We start from the raw sequence: 17,249 nt of genomic DNA, 5'->3' as shown, positions 1-17,249 counted from the left end.
GAAGTGGGGGCGCTCAAGCTAGCAGACACAGGTCTTTCCAGCAGAAGCCAGCATTATTTTACCGTATAACAAACATGGCATTTTTATTAGAGTAAGCCAGCGTCTGTGGGTGTTTTTTGTCAGATGCAAAAATATTGTTTAATTTCATGGAATGAAATGGAGTTAAATGAATGTTTCTGCCAATATGGAGGATTATTTACTGTATCCAAGATGAAATACTTCTCTAAACTGGACTTTAAGACAAAATGAATGCGATCACACAAAGTAGGTTTTCATGGAGGATAGCTATTGTTGCTTCAGATACAAATACAGACAGGTAATATACACTCACAATACTTGATTTATTTGGTTAAAAGCAAATGGGACCAAAAAGTATTTAATAACAACTTTATCTAATAGTTTTTGGACCTATTTATCATATCAAAATATCATTATGATAACGTTTTTATGAAAGCGAATAACTCCCTTATTTCCCTGGAACTCTAATGTGCAACCTGGATCAACAATGACTAGAGCTGCACATATGAATATAAGTAAAAAAAAAAAAAAAAAAAGGTATGTGTGCCTCATTTGGTGTTTAGTTCACCGCACGTCACTGATATATGTATGTATGTGTGTATATATATATATATATACATATACACAAATATTCGTACATTTATACACACACACACACAAATGTATGTGTGTATATGTATATATATATAAAAACACAAATATGTATATATTTACATGTATGTACATATATACACAAACACAGTATATATATATATATATATATATATATATATATATATATATACATATATATATATATACACATATATAAATATACACGTTTCTGGGCGCAGCCATTGCTGCTGCTCACTGCTCCCCTCACCTCCTTGGGGGTGATCAATGGTGATGGGTCAAATGCAGAGAATAATTTATATATATATATATATATATATATATTGCGATGAGTTGGCGACTTGTCCAGGGTGTACCCCGCCTTCCGCCCGATTGTAGCTGAGATAGGCACCAGCGCCCCCCGCGACCCCAAAGGGAATAAGCGGTAGAAAATGGATGGATGGATATATATATATACATATATATATAAATGTGTGTGTACACACACATACTGTATATACAGTAAATACTTATAAATACATGGATTTATATCTACATATATATATATCCTATATATGTAAATATACACACACAGTATATACATATATGTAGACACACATACAGTAAATACTTATACTGTATATACATACATACACACATTATATATATATACATATATATATACACATATACACACATATATACATATACACACACACATATATATACACACACATATAAACATATACACACATATATATATATATATATATATATATATACACACACACACACATATATAAACATACACATATATATACATATATGCACACACATACATGTAAATACTGTATATGTTAGGCCAGAAAGAAACACATAGGCTATTTCATCCCGACAAGCCTGTTTGGCAGGTCTCTCAACTATTCAGGGGATTTTATATGTATGTGCATATATATATATATATATATATATATATATATATATATATATATATATATATATAGATGGTACATATACAAAACATTGAAGGAGTCTTACGATCAGTACTTCAAATGTACAATATTAGACATGAATGTTAGTGTTGGTGGCGACGTCTGCTCCTGCATGTTTACTTTGTTGTCGCTCTGACAGTCGCACAGTTGTACACTGACACTTCTCCCAGGAAGTAGACAGGTCCCATTAAGTATTATTCAAGGTTGGTCTGTCTTCTCTTCTGGGCTGCCATCCCTCTGTGCCGCGTCCTGACACCCATGAACACTCCCACACTCCACCATCCCACTCTCAGCCACACCTGTCTCGCTTTCCCCTTTGCTACTTTGCTCAGGTGACGGAGGCCCACTCTTACTTGTCTCCTCAGCAGCAACTTCTAATGTGCAAGAGTCTCGCTCCAAATCTGGAAGGTGTGGAACCAAGATGGACGCTCTTTGTTGATCATTGGTATTGATAAGTTCATTGGTTATTGATGACTGCCACTGGCTGGAACACAACACTGCCGGGATGCTGGAAGTACACACATGTGTGTGTGTTGAGAAGGAGATATATGATCAGCATCTTATATATATACACATACTACATACATACACATTATATATATATATACATATATACACACACATAGTGGTGATATTGATTAAGCAAGTGTGTATGCACCTGGCCAGGTGTTTCCTCAGCTCCAAGGCGTGCTGCTTGCAGTGTGCGTAGAAACAGGTCTGAGCGTCCACAAAGTCTATCAGACTCTGCATGTGTTTCTTCTGAACACACACATCCACATCATGTTACTACCACACAAATATCATACTCGTGTGTGTCCCTACATACATGTGTGTTGTGTAACTCAATAGTTTGTTACCCGTGTTACACCAACAAATGTCAACAGTTTGTTACTCTTGTTACAACAAGTGTCAATAGTTTGTTACAACAACAAGTGTCAATAGTTTGTTACCATTGTTACAACAACAAGTGTCAATAGTTTGTTGCAACAACAAGTGTCAATAGTTTGTTACAACAAGTGTCAATAGTTTGTTACAACAACAAGTGTCAATAGTTTGTTACCATTGTTACAACAACAAGTGTCAATAGTTTGTTGCAACAACAAGTGTCAATAGTTTGTTACAACAACAAGTGTCAATAGTTTGTTAAAACAACAAGTGTCAATAGTTTGTTACCTTTGTTACAACAAGTGTCAAAAGTTTGTTACAATAACAAGTAAGTGTCAATAGTTTGTTACAACAACAAGTGTCAAAAGTTTGTTACAACAAGTGTCCATAGTTTGTTACAACAACAAGTGTCAAAAGTTTGTTACCCTTGTTACAACAATGAGTGTCCATAGTTTGTTACAACAACAAGTGTCAATAGTTTGTTACCCTTGTTACAAAACAAGTGTCAATAGTTTGTTAAAACAACAAGTGTCAATAGTTTGTTACCTTTGTTACAACAAGTGTCAAAAGTTTGTTACAATAACAAGTAAGTGTCAATAGTTTGTTACAACAACAAGTGTCAATAGTTTGTTACCTTTGTTACAACAAGTGTCAAAAGTTTGTTACAATAACAAGTAAGTGTCAATAGTTTGTTAAAACAAGTGTCAAAAGTTTGTTACAACAAGTGTCCATAGTTTGTTACAACAACAAGTGTCAATAGTTTGTTACAACAACAAGTGTCCATAGTTTGTTACAACAAGTGTCAAAAGTTTGTTACCCTTGTTACAACAATGAGTGTCCATAGTTTGTTACAACAACAAGTGTCAATAGTTTGTTACCCTTGTTACAAAAACAAGTGTCAATAGTTTGTTACCCGTGTTACAACAACAAGTGTCAATAGTTTGTTACTCGTGTTACAACACCAAGTGTCAATAGTTTGTTAACCTTGTTACAACAACAAGTGTGAATAGGTTGTTACAGCAAGTGCCAATAGTTTGTTACCGGTGTTACAAAAACAAGTGTCAATAGTTTGTTACAACAGGTGCCAATAATGTGTTGCCCGTGTTACAACAACAACTGTCAATAGTTTGTTAACCTTGTTACAACAACAAGTGTCAAAAAGGTTGTTACAACAAGTGCCAATAGTTTGTTACCGGTGTTACAAAAACAAGTGTCAATAGTTTGTTACAACAAGTACCAATAATGTGTTACCCATGTTACAACAACAAGTGTCAATAGTTTGTTACCCATGTTACAATAAGTGTCAATAGTTTGTTACCGGTGTTACAACAAGTGTCCATAATTCGTTACCCGTGTTACAGCAAGTGTCAATAGTTTGTTACCCATGTTACAATAAGTGTCAATAGTTTGTTACAACAACAAGTGTCAATAGTTTGTTACCCATGTAACAAGTGTCAATAGTTTGTTACCCATGTTACAAGTGTCAATAGATTGTTACCCGTGTTACAACAAGTGTCAATAGTTTGTTACCCGTGTTACAAAAACAAGTGTCAATAGTTTGTTACCCATGTTACAATAAGTGTCAATAGTTTGTTACAACAACAAGTGTCAATAGTTTGTTACCCATGTTACAAGTGTCAATAGATTGTTACCCGTGTTACAACAAGTGTCAATAGTTTGTTACCCGTGTTACAAAAACAAGTGTCAATATTTTGTTACAAGTGTCAATAGTTTGTTACCCTTGTTACAACAAGTGTCAATAGTCTGTTACAACAAGAGGTGTCAATAGTGTGTTTCTACCTACATGTGTGTTGTGTAACTCTCCCAAAAGTTGCTGTGTGACATCTGACTGACGATCAAAGGAAGACTGACACATCCTCAACTGCACCTCCGCCTACAAACATTGATTATGGATTAGTTGTCATCCGCTGTGAGACGTGCAGGAAATCAAACACTAGGAGCACACGCCTCACCTGAGAGACTTCCTGCGCCCACATCTGATTGGACGAGAGGGAGAGAGGATGAGAAGTCATCATTTCAAGGTTTCCTTTTGGAGTCCATCACTCACCTTCAGCCAGCCAACACGCACACAGCGGAACATGAAGGACATGTAATCGTCCTGCCGAGTGTTGTTGAGAATCTACACAAACATGACACACAGTCAACTACATGTCTACAACTTTTACTAAATATAGTCTTTTTCTGACCCTTGTTACAACAAGTGTCAATAGTTTGTTACAACAAGTGTCAATCGTTGTTACCCTTGTTACAACAAATAGTGTCAATAGTTTGTTACAACAACAAGTGTCAGTCGTTGTTACTCTTGCTTTAAGTGTCAATAGTTTGTTACCCTTATTACGACTAGTGTCAAAAGTTTGTTACAACAATAGTTTGTTTTTACAACAAGTGTCAATAGTTTGTTACCCTTGTTACAACAACAAGTGTCAATAGTTTGTTACCCTTGTTACAACAACAGGTATCAATAGTGTGTTACCCTTGTTTCAAGTGTCAATAGTTTGTTACAAGTATCAATAGTTTGTTAGAACAATAGTTTGTTACCCTTGTTACAACAACAGGCATCAGTAGTTTGTTACTCTTGTTACAACATGTGTCAATAGTTTGTTACAACAAGTATCAATAGTGTTACTCTTGTTACAGCAACAACTGTCATTATTTTTTTACCCTTGTTACAACACAACTGTCAATAGTTAGTTACCCTTGTTACAGTAACAACTGTCAATAGTTTGGTTCTCTTGATACAACAACTGTCAATAGTTAGTTACCCTTGTTACGGTAACAACTGTCAATAGTTTGGTACCCTTGTTACGGTAACAACTGTCAATAGTTTGTTACCCTTGTTACAAGAACAAGTGTCAATAGTTTGTTACCCTTGTTACAGTAACAACTGTCAATAGTTTGGTTCTCTTGATACAACAACTGTCAATAGTTAGTTACCCTTGTTACGGTAACAACTGTCAATAGTTTGGTACCCTTGTTACAACAACAGATATCAATAGTTTGTTACTCTTGTTACACGTGTCAATAGTGTTACTCTTGTTACAGCAACAACTGTCATTATTTGTTTACCCTTGTTACAACACAACTGTCAATAGTTAGTTACCCTTGTTACAGTAACAACTGTCAATAGTTTGGTTCCCTTGATACAAAAACTGTCAATAGTTAGTTATCCTTGTTACGGTAACAACTGTCAATAGTTTGTTACCCTTGTTACAACAAGTGTCAATAGTTTGTTACCCTTGTTACAACAAAAGATATCAATAGTTTGTTACTCTTGTTACACGTGTCAATAGTGTTACTCTTGTTACAGCAACAACTGTATTATTTGTTTACCCTTGTTACAACACAACTGTCAATAGTTAGTTACCCTTGTTACAGTAACAACTGTCAATAGTTTGGTTCCCTTGATACAAAAACTGTCAATAGTTAGTTATCCTTGTTACGGTAACAAGTGTCAATAGTTTGTTACCCTTGTTACAACAACAAGTGTCAATAGTTTGTTACCCTTGTTACAACAAGTGTCAATAGTTTGTTACCCTTGTTACAACAACAAGTTGTCAATAGTTTGTTACAACAACAAGTGTCAATAGTTTGTTACCCTTGTTACAACAAGTGTCAATAGTTTGTTACCCTTGTTACAACAACAAGTTGTCAATAGTTTGTTACAACAACATGTTGTCAATAGTTTGTTACCCTTGTTACAACAACAAGTTGTCAATAGTTTGTTACAACATCAAGTGTCAATAGTGTGTTACCCTTGTTACAACAACAAGTTGTCAATAGTTTGTTACAACAAGTGTCAATAGTTTGTTACCCTTGTTACAACAAGTGTCAATAGTTTGTTACCCTTGTTACAACAACAAGTTGTCAATAGTTTGTTACAACAAGTGTCAATAGTTTGTTACCCTTGTTACAACAACAAGTTGTCAATAGTTTGTTACAACAACAAGTGTCAATAGTTTGTTACCCTTGTTACAACAACAAGTTGTCAATAGTTTGTTACAACAACAAGTTGTCAATAGTTTGTTACCCTTTCTACAACAACAAGTGTCAATAGTTTGTTACCCTTGTTACAACAACAAGTTGTCAATAGTTTGTTACCCTTGTTACAAGAACAAGTGTCAATAGTTTGTTACCCTTGTTACAAGAACAAGTGTCAATAGTTTGTTACCCTTGTTACAAGAACAAGTGTCAATAGTTTGTTACAAGAAGACAAAAGCCTCACAGTGGACTCCTGGTGTGCCAGGTGAGACCTCCTCAGTCTACTCTTGGCCACGTCCAAGTCCAAACGCTTGTTGAGCAGCATCCTGCGCGCCTCCTAAGGGGGGACACACACACACACACACACACACACACACGTTATTTACCTGGATGACTTGTGTGTTATTTACCTGGATGACTTGTGTGTTATTTACCTGGATGACTTGTGTGTCATTTACCTGGATGACTTGTGTGTTATTTACCTGGATGACCCGTGTGTTATTTACCTGGATGACTTGTGTGTCATTTACCTGGATGACCCGTGTGTTATTTACCTGGATGACCCGTGTGTTATTTACCTGGATGACCCGTGTGTTATTTACCTGGATGATTTGTGTGTTATTTACCTGGATGACTTAAGTGTTATTTACCTGGATGATGTGTGTTATTTACCTGGATGATTTGTGTGTTATTTACCTAGGTGACTTGTGTGTTATTCACCTGGATGACTTGTGTGTTATTTACCTGGGTGACTTGTGTGTTATTTACCTGGGTGACTTGTGTGTTATTTACCTGGATGATGTGTGTGTTATTTACCTGAGTGACTTGTGTGTTATTCACCTGGATGACTTGTGTGTTATTTACCTGGATGACTTGTGTGTTATTTACCTGGATGACTTGTGTGTTATTTACCTGGATGACTTGTGTGTTATTTACCTGGGTGACTTGTGTGTTATTTACCTGGATGACCCGTGTGTTATTTACCTGGATGATTTGTGTGTTATTTACCTGGATGACTTAAGTGTTATTTACCTGGATGATGTGTGTTATTTACCTGGATGATTTGTGTGTTATTTACCTAGGTGACTTGTGTGTTATTCACCTGGATGACTTGTGTGTTATTTACCTGGGTGACTTGTGTGTTATTTACCTGGGTGACTTGTGTGTTATTTACCTGGATGTGTGTGTTATTTACCTGAGTGACTTGTGTGTTATTCACCTGGATGACTTGTGTGTTATTTACCTGGATGACTTGTGTGTTATTTACCTGGATGACTTGTGTGTTATTTACCTGGATGACTTGTGTGTTATTTACCTGGATGACGTGTGTGTTATTTACCTGGATGACCCGTGTGTTATTTACCTGGATGACCCGTGTGTTATTTACCTGGATGACCCGTGTGTTATTTACCTGGATGACCCGTGTGTTATTTACCTGGATGACTTAAGTGTTATTTACCTGGATGATGTGTGTTATTTACCTGGATGATTTGTGTGTTATTTACCTGGATGACTTAAGTGTTATTTACCTGGATGATGTGTGTTATTTACCTGGATGATTTGTGTGTTATTTACCTAGGTGACTTGTGTGTTATTCACCTGGATGACTTGTGTGTTATTTACCTGGGTGACTTGTGTGTTATTTACCTGGATGATGTGTGTGTTATTTACCTGAGTGACTTGTGTGTTATTCACCTGGATGACTTGTGTGTTATTTACCTGGATGACTTGTGTGTTAATTACCTGGGTGACTTGTGTGTTATTTACCTGGATGACGTGTGTGTTATTTACCTGAGTGACTTGTGTGTTATTCACCTGGATGACTTGTGTGTTATTTACCTGGATGACTTAAGTGTTATTTACCTGGATGACTTGTGTGTTATTTACCTGGGTGACTTGTGTGTTATTTACCTGGGTGACTTGTGTGTTATTTACCTGGATGACGTGTGTGTTATTTACCTGAGTGACTTGTGTGTTATTCACCTGGATGACTTGTGTGTTATTTACCTGGATGACTTAAGTGTTATTTACCTGGATGACTTGTGTGTTATTTACCTGGGTGACTTGTGTGTTATTCACCTGGATGACTTGTGTGTTATTTACCTGGGTGACTTGTGTGTTATTTACCTGGGTGACTTGTGTGTTATTTACCTGGATGATGTGTGTGTTATTTACCTGAGTGACTTGTGTGTTATTCACCTGGATGACTTGTGTGTTATTTACCTGGATGACTTGTGTGTTATTTACCTGGATGACGTGTGTGTTATTTACCTGGATGACCCGTGTGTTATTTACCTGGATGACCCGTGTGTTATTTACCTGGATGACCCGTGTGTTATTTACCTGGATGACCCGTGTGTTATTTACCTGGATGATTTGTGTGTTATTTACCTGGATGACTTAAGTGTTATTTACCTGGATGATTTGTGTGTTATTTACCTGGATGACTTAAGTGTTATTTACCTGGATGATGTGTGTTATTTACCTGGATGATTTGTGTGTTATTTACCTAGGTGACTTGTGTGTTATTCACCTGGATGACTTGTGTGTTATTTACCTGGGTGACTTGTGTGTTATTTACCTGGATGATGTGTGTGTTATTTACCTGAGTGACTTGTGTGTTATTCACCTGGATGACTTGTGTGTTATTTACCTGGATGACTTGTGTGTTATTTACCTGGGTGACTTGTGTGTTATTTACCTGGATGACGTGTGTGTTATTTACCTGAGTGACTTGTGTGTTATTCACCTGGATGACTTGTGTGTTATTTACCTGGATGACTTAAGTGTTATTTACCTGGATGACTTGTGTGTTATTTACCTGGATGACTTGTGTGTTATTTACCTGGATGACATGTGTGTTATTTACCTGGATGACTTGTGTGTTATTTACCTGGATGACTTGTGTGTTATTTACCTGGATGACTTGTGTGTTATTTACTTGGATGACTTGTGTGTTATTTACCTGGATGACTTGTGTGTTATTTACCTGGATGACTTGTGTGTTATTTACCTGGATGATGTGTGTGTTATTTACCTGGATGACTTGTGTGTTATTCACCTGGATGACTTGTGTGTTATTTACCTGGATGACTTAAGTGTTATTTACCTGGATGATTTGTGTGTTATTTACCTGGATGACTTAAGTGTTATTTACCTGGATGATGTGTGTTATTTACCTGGATGATTTGTGTGTTATTTACCTAGGTGACTTGTGTGTTATTCACCTGGATGACTTGTGTGTTATTTACCTGGGTGACTTGTGTGTTATTTACCTGGATGATGTGTGTGTTATTTACCTGAGTGACTTGTGTGTTATTCACCTGGATGACTTGTGTGTTATTTACCTGGATGACTTGTGTGTTATTTACCTGGGTGACTTGTGTGTTATTTACCTGGATGACGTGTGTGTTATTTACCTGAGTGACTTGTGTGTTATTCACCTGGATGACTTGTGTGTTATTTACCTGGATGACTTAAGTGTTATTTACCTGGATGACTTGTGTGTTATTTACCTGGATGACTTGTGTGTTATTTACCTGGATGACATGTGTGTTATTTACCTGGATGACTTGTGTGTTATTTACCTGGATGACTTGTGTGTTATTTACCTGGATGACTTGTGTGTTATTTACTTGGATGACTTGTGTGTTATTTACCTGGATGACTTGTGTGTTATTTACCTGGATGACTTGTGTGTTATTTACCTGGATGATGTGTGTGTTATTTACCTGGATGACTTGTGTGTTATTTACCTGGATGACTTTGTAGTCACAGTTAGTAAAATGTTGCAGAGGAGTCACAAAGTGAATGTTGGCACTTTGGACAAAATGTCTCTGGGCCTCGCCAAACTGCTTCTGGGCCTCGCCACACCTGAGCAGCGCTCTACCTGCATACATCATCTTCATATTTCAAAATGATACATATGACATATTCATACACAATAAGGCAGCACGCACCATAAGGGGTGTTGTTCCCCATCTCAAAGCCAGCTTCTATCATTTGCTCTCCCAGGACTTGATGAGCGTGAGGGCGAAGGGGGCGGGGCCAGTCCAGGTGTTCATATAGTCGATCTTCAAGACGTGCTGCTGCTCATTACACAACAATATCATAATCATTTTCATTGGTCGACCATGCTCTTTTATGTTCAATGCAAGACACTAATAATATACTGCGTGATAAAAAACATAACCGCTTATTTATGTTCGTCATACTGTATGATTAAAAAAAAACAGTGGATGCTCAGTTTGATAAGGTAAGGTAGACTTTTGAACAAATGGTGAATAATGGCTTTGGAAAAATGCCTTTCTAATAAAGCAGCGTTATATTGACCTTCCGGGACTTTCCATACAAACACAATTGTAAGGTTATTACTGAAGTCATGTTGTAGTAACCTTCCAGGACCTTCTGTACAAACAACAAGTGCACTGTAATTAATGAAGTCACATCGTAGTGCCCTTCCAGGACCTTCTCTACAAACATGTGTACAGTACCTACTGAAGAGGTGTAGTGACCTTTCAGGACATTCTATACAAACAATTGCACTGTAATTAATATAATCACATTGTAGATTCCTTCCAGGACCTTCCCTACAAACAAGTGCACAGTACCAAATGAAGCCACACTGTAGTGTCCTTCCAGGACCTTCTCTACAAACAGGTCAACAGTATCAAATTAAGTCAAATTATATTGTCCTTCCAGGACCTTCTCCTTAAACAAGTGTACAGTACCAAATTAAGTCACATTGTAGTGTCCTTCCAGGACCTTCTCTACAAGCAAGTCTACACTACCAAATTAAGCCATATTGTAGTGTCCTTCCAGGACCTTCTCTCCAAACAAGTGCACAGTACCAAATTAAGTCACATTGTAGTGTCCTTCCAGGACCTTCATTGAAAGACTAATGTACAGTACCAAATGATGTCCCATTGTAGTGTCCTTCCAGGACCTTCTCTACAAACAAGTGTACAGTACCAAATTAAGTCATATTAGTGTCCTTCCAGGACTTTCATTGAAAAACTAGTGTACAGTACCAAATCATGTCACATTGCAGTGTCCTTCCAGGACCTGCTATACAAAGATGTGTACAGTACCTACTGAAGAGGTGTAGTGACCTTCCAGGACCTTCTCTACAAACAAGTGCACGGTACCAAATTAAGTCACATTGTAGTGCCCTTCCTTGGACCTTCCTTAAAAACAAGTGTACAGTACCAAATGATGTCACATTATAGGACCTTCTCTACAAACAAGTGAACAGTACTAAATTAAGTCACATTGTAGTGTCCTTCCAGGACCTGCTATACAAAGATGTGTACAGTACCTACTGAAGAGGTGTAGTGACCTTCCAGGACATTCTATACAAACAAGTGAACTATAATAATGAAGTCACATTGTGGTGTCCTTCCAGGACCTTCTGTACAGACAAGTGCACAGTACCAAATGAAGTCAAATAATAGTGTCCTTCCAGGACCTTCTCCTCAAACAAGTGTACAGTACCAAATTAGGTCATATTGTAGTGTCCTTCCAGGACCTTCTCTACAAACAAGTGTACAGTACCTACTGAAGAGGTGTAGTGGCCTTCCAGGACATTCTATACAATCAAGTGTAGTGTAATTATTGAAGTCACATTGTAGTGTCCTTCCAGGACCTTCTCTACAAGCAAGTCTACAGTACCAAATTAAGCCATGTTGTAGTGTCCTTCCTGGTCCTTCTCTACAAACATGTGTACACTACCTACTGAAGAGGTGTAGTGTCCTTCCAGGACCTTCTCTACGAACAAGTGTACAGTACCAAATGATGTCACATTATAGTGTCCTTCCAGGACCTTCTCTACAAACAAGTGAACAGTACTAAATTAAGTCACATTGTAGTGTCCTGCCAGGACCTGCTATGCAAAGATGTGTAGTGACCTTTCAGGACATTCTATACAAACAAGTGTACTATAATAATGAAGTCACATTGTAGTGTCCTTCCAGTACCTTCTCTACAAACAAGTGCACAGTACGAAATGATGTCACATTGTAGTGTCCTTCCAGGACCTTCGCTACAAACGTGTACAGGACCAATTTAAGTCGCATTGTAGTGTCCTTCCAGGACCTTCCCTACAAACACGTGTACAGTACCAATTTAAGTCGCATTGTATTGTCCTTCCAGGACCTTCTCTTCAACCAAGTGTACAGTACCAAATTAAGTCACAGTGTAGTGTAATGTTGTAGTTACCTTCCAGGACCTTCTATACAAGATAAACTAGGTGGGGCTTCAACATATTATAGTTACCTTCCAGGACCTCCTATACAAACTCACGCAGGCTGGGCTGCAACATGTTATAGTTACCTTCCAGGACCTCTTTTACAAAATCGGCTAGGCTACAACATGTTATAGTTACCTTCCAGGACCTCTTTTACAAAATCGGCTAGGCTACAACATGTTATAGTTACCTTCTAGGACCTTCTATACAAGCTAACCTAGGTTGGGCTGCAACATGTTGTAGTTACCTTCCAGGACCTCCTATACAAACTCACCTATGTTGGGCTGCAACATGTTGTAGTTACCTTCCAGGACCTCCTATACAAACTCACCTATGTTGGGCTGCAACATGTTGTAGTTACCTTCCAGGACCTCCTATACAAACTCACCCAGGCTGGGCTGCAACATGTAGTTACCTTCCAGGACCTCCTATACAAACTCACCTATGTTAAATGATAAATAAATGCGTTGTACTTGTATAGCGCTTTTCTACCTTCAAGGTACTCAAAGCGCTTTGACACTACTTCCACATTTACCCATTCACACACACATTCACACACTGATGGAGGGAGCTGCCATGCAAGGCGCCAACCAGCACCCATCAGGAGCAAGGGTGAAGTGTCTTGCTCAGGACACAACGGATGTGACGAGGTTGGTACTAGGTGGGATTTGAACCAGGGCCCCTCGGGTTGCGCACGGCCACTCTCCCACTGCGCCACGCCGTCCCTTGTTGGGCTGCAACTTGTTGTAGTTACCTTCCAGGACCTCCTATCCAAACTCACCCAGGCTGGGCAGCAACATGTTGTAGTTACCTTCCAGGACCTCCTATCCAAACTCACCCAGGCTGGGCAGCAACATGTAGTTACCTTCTAGGACCTCCTATACAAACTCACCCAGGCTATCTTGTAACGTGTTGTAGTTACCTTCAAGGACCTCCTATACAAACTCACCCAGGCTAGGCTGCAACATGTTGTAGTTACCTTCCAGGACCTCCTATACAAACTCACCTAGGCTAGGCTGCAACATGTTGTAGTTACCTTCCAGGACCTCCTATACAAACTCACCTAGGCTAGGCTGCAACATGTTGTAGTTACCTTCCAGGACCTCCTATACAAGCTCATCTATGTTGGGCTGCAACATGTTGTAGTTACCTTCCAGGACCTCCTATACAAACTCACCCAGGCTAGGCTGCAACATGTTGTAGTTACCTTCCAGGACCTCCTATACAAACTCACCTAGGCTAGGCTGCAACATGTTGTAGTTACCTTCCAGGACCTCCTATACAAACTCACCTAGGCTAGGCTGCAACATGTTGTAGTTACCTTCCAGGACCTCCTATACAAGCTCATCTATGTTGGGCTGCAACATGTTGTAGTTACCTTCCAGGACCTCCTATACAAACTCACCCAGGCTAGGCTGCAACATGTTGTAGTTACCTTCCAGGACCTCCTATACAAACTCACCCAGGCTAGGCTGCAACATGTTGTAGTTACCTTCCAGGACCTCCCATACAAACTCACCCAGGCTGGGCTGCAACATGTTGTAGTTACCTTCCAGGACCTCCTATACAAACTCACCCAGGCTGGACTGCAACATGTTGTAGTTACCTTCCAGGACCTCCTACACAAACGCACCTAGGCTGTAACATGTTGTAGTTACCTTCAAGGACCTCCTATACAAACTCACCCAGGCTGGGCTGTAACATGTTATAGTTACCTTTCAAGACATCCTATACAAACTCACCCAGGCTGGGCTGTAACATGTTATAGTTACCTTCCAGGACCTCCTATACAAACTCACCTAGGCTAGGCTGCAACATGTTGTAGTTACCTTCCAGGACCTCCTAAACAAACTCACCCAGGCTAGGCTGCAACATGTTGTAGTTACCTTCCAGGACCTCCCATACAAACTCACCCAGGCTAGGCTGCAACATGTTGTAGTTACCTTCCAGGACCTCCTATACAAACTCACCCAGGCTAGGCTGCAACATGTTGTAGTTACCTTCCAGGACCTCCCATACAAACTCACCCAGGCTGGGCTGCAACATGTTGTAGTTACCTTCCAGGACCTCCTATACAAACTCACCCAGGCTGGACTGCAACATGTTGTAGTTACCTTCCAGGACCTCCTACACAAACGCACCTAGGCTGTAACATGTTGTAGTTACCTTCAAGGACCTCCTATACAAACTCACCCAGGCTGGGCTGTAACATGTTATAGTTACCTTTCAAGACCTCCTATACAAACTCACCCAGGCTGGGCTGTAACATGTTATAGTTACCTTCCAGGACCTCCTATACAAACTCACCTAGGCTAGGCTGCAACATGTTGTAGTTACCTTCCAGGACCTCCTAAACAAACTCACCCAGGCTAGGCTGCAACATGTTGTAGTTACCTTCCAGGACCTCCCATACAAACTCACCCAGGCTAGGCTGCAACATGTTGTAGTTACCTTCCAGGACCTCCTATACAAACTCACCTAGGCTAGGCTGCAACATGTTGTAGTTACCTTCCAGGACCTCCTATACAAACTCGCCCAGGCTAGGCTGCAACATGTTGTAGTTACCTTCCAGGACCTCCCATACAAACTCACCCAGGCTAGGCTGCAACATGTTGTAGTTACCTTCCAGGACCTCCCATACAAACTCACCCAGGCTGGGCTGCAACATGTTGTAGTTACCTTCCAGGACCTCCTATACAAACTCACCCAGGCTGGGCTGCAACATGTTGTAGTTACCTTCCAGGACCTCCTATACAAACTCACCTAGGCTGGGCTGCAACATGTTGTAGTTACCTTCCAGGACCTCCCATACAAACTCACCCAGGCTAGGCTGCAACATGTTGTAGTTACCTTCCAGGACCTCCTATACAAACTCACCTAGGCTAGGCTGCAACATGTTGTAGTTACCTTCCAGGACCTCCTATACAAATTCACCTAGGCTAGGCTGCAACATATTGTAGTTACCTTCCAGGACCTCCTATACAAACTCACCTAGGCTAGGCTGCAACATGTTGTAGTTACCTTCCAGGACCTCCTATACAAACTCACCTAGGCTAGGCTGCAACATGTTGTAGTTACCTTCCAGGACCTCCTATACAAACTCGCCCAGGCTAGGCTGCAACATGTTGTAGTTACCTTTCAGGACCTCCTATACAAGCTCATCTATGTTGGGCTGCAACATGTTGTAGTTACCTTCCAGGACCTCCTATACAAACTCACCTAGGCTAGACTGCAACATGTTGTAGTTACCTTCCAGGACCTCCTATACAAACTCGCCCAGGCTAGGCTGCAACATGTTGTAGTTACCTTCCAGGACCTCCCATACAAACTCACCCAGGCTAGGCTGCAACATGTTATAGTTACCTTCCAGGACCTCCTATACAAACTCACCTAAGCTAGGCTGCAACATGTTGTAGTTACCTTTCAGGACCTCCTATACAAGCTCAACTATGTTGGGCTGCAACATGTTGTAGTTACCTTCCAGGACCTCCTATACAAACTCACCTAGGCTAGGCTGCAACATGTTGTAGTTACCTTCCAGGACCTCCCATACAAACTCACCCAGGCTGGGCTGCAACATGTTGTAGTTACCTTCCAGGACCTCCCATACAAACTCACCCAGGCTGGGCTGCAACATGGCTTCCGTTTGAGAGACGATATTATCCGTCCAAGTCTTGGTGGCGTCCGCCCGGGTGAGAAGTTCCTCCAGTTCGGGTTTCAACTCGGTCTTATCGGCCTGTCCAAGACTCTCCTCCGTGTACTAGATAGAAGCAGAAAATGTACAATAGACGAACAAATACACTCTGGCTGACAACAAATGCTGGTTATTCTTCTTTTCCTCACCTGGACGGCCCGGTTGATGAACTGACCAGCATCCACCGCCAACTGCGTCAAATCCATGACGACGTCCTGGACAGTCTGGTCACACCTGCACGGGACGGACGTCGGCGGGACAAACTACAATCTGTCCGGCAAAGCGAGCCGGCTAAGTCCGTGGAGTGAAGGGTGTCCGCCCGCCCTGCTCCTGGAGGTCGTGGAGTGAAGGGTGTCCGCCCGCCCTCCTCCTGGAGGTCGGATTAGCCAAACGAACACCGCGAAGACGACGTCGTGTTGTTTTTACTTTTAACCTCCTTTCATGTTCGCTCACTTTGGTAACTATTGATACAAAATGGCTACAAACGCGACATTGAGTGAAATATGAATATATCGATGTGGAGCTTTTGACAGTTGCAAGACGTCGTCTCTGACTGTTAAATTCACTTCTGGTTTTAACCTTCAAAATAAAGGCCCGAGCGGAAGTGCTATGTTTAATTTAATACATCCTGGACTTTCTTTGTGTAAGACGGCTGCAAACAATTAGTGCAATACTGCTACCTCTCGGATGTAAATAATGATTTATAGGCTCGAGTTTGTTACAAAACACATATTGTAATTTATTTCTGTGTGTGTGTGTGTGTGTATATATGTATATATATATATATATACATACATATATACACACACACACACATATATATATA

At 40.0% G+C, this 17,249-nt stretch overlaps 1 protein-coding gene across 2 annotated transcripts; it reads right to left on the bottom strand.

The window, feature by feature from the left end:
- Positions 1–839: 839 nt before the first annotated feature.
- Positions 840–17,014, bottom strand: LOC133549056 (endophilin-B1-like). 2 transcript variants are annotated; one of them, XM_061894146.1, is made up of 10 exons: positions 16,573–17,014; positions 16,348–16,489; positions 10,445–10,570; positions 10,241–10,374; positions 6,730–6,822; positions 4,555–4,626; positions 4,460–4,483; positions 4,291–4,380; positions 2,260–2,360; positions 840–2,109 (listed from the first exon to the last, which is right to left on the bottom strand). In XM_061894146.1, the coding sequence occupies exons 1-10, from the start codon at positions 16,627–16,629 to the stop codon at positions 1,800–1,802; spliced, it is 1,149 nt and encodes a 382-aa protein (XP_061750130.1). In that variant the 5' UTR covers positions 16,630–17,014; the 3' UTR covers positions 840–1,799. The 2 variants fall into 2 exon arrangements, with proteins under 2 accessions (XP_061750130.1, XP_061750129.1); XM_061894145.1 differs by having other exon boundaries at positions 10,445–10,573; positions 16,573–17,012.
- Between the last annotated feature and the right edge of the window lie 235 nt (positions 17,015–17,249).

This window comes from Nerophis ophidion, linkage group LG03 (genome assembly GCF_033978795.1).
Source record: "Nerophis ophidion isolate RoL-2023_Sa linkage group LG03, RoL_Noph_v1.0, whole genome shotgun sequence".
Taxonomy (NCBI): Eukaryota; Metazoa; Chordata; class Actinopteri; order Syngnathiformes; family Syngnathidae; genus Nerophis; species Nerophis ophidion.
Note: the sequence above shows the minus strand (reverse complement) of the source record. Positions and strands in the feature narration are given on the sequence as shown.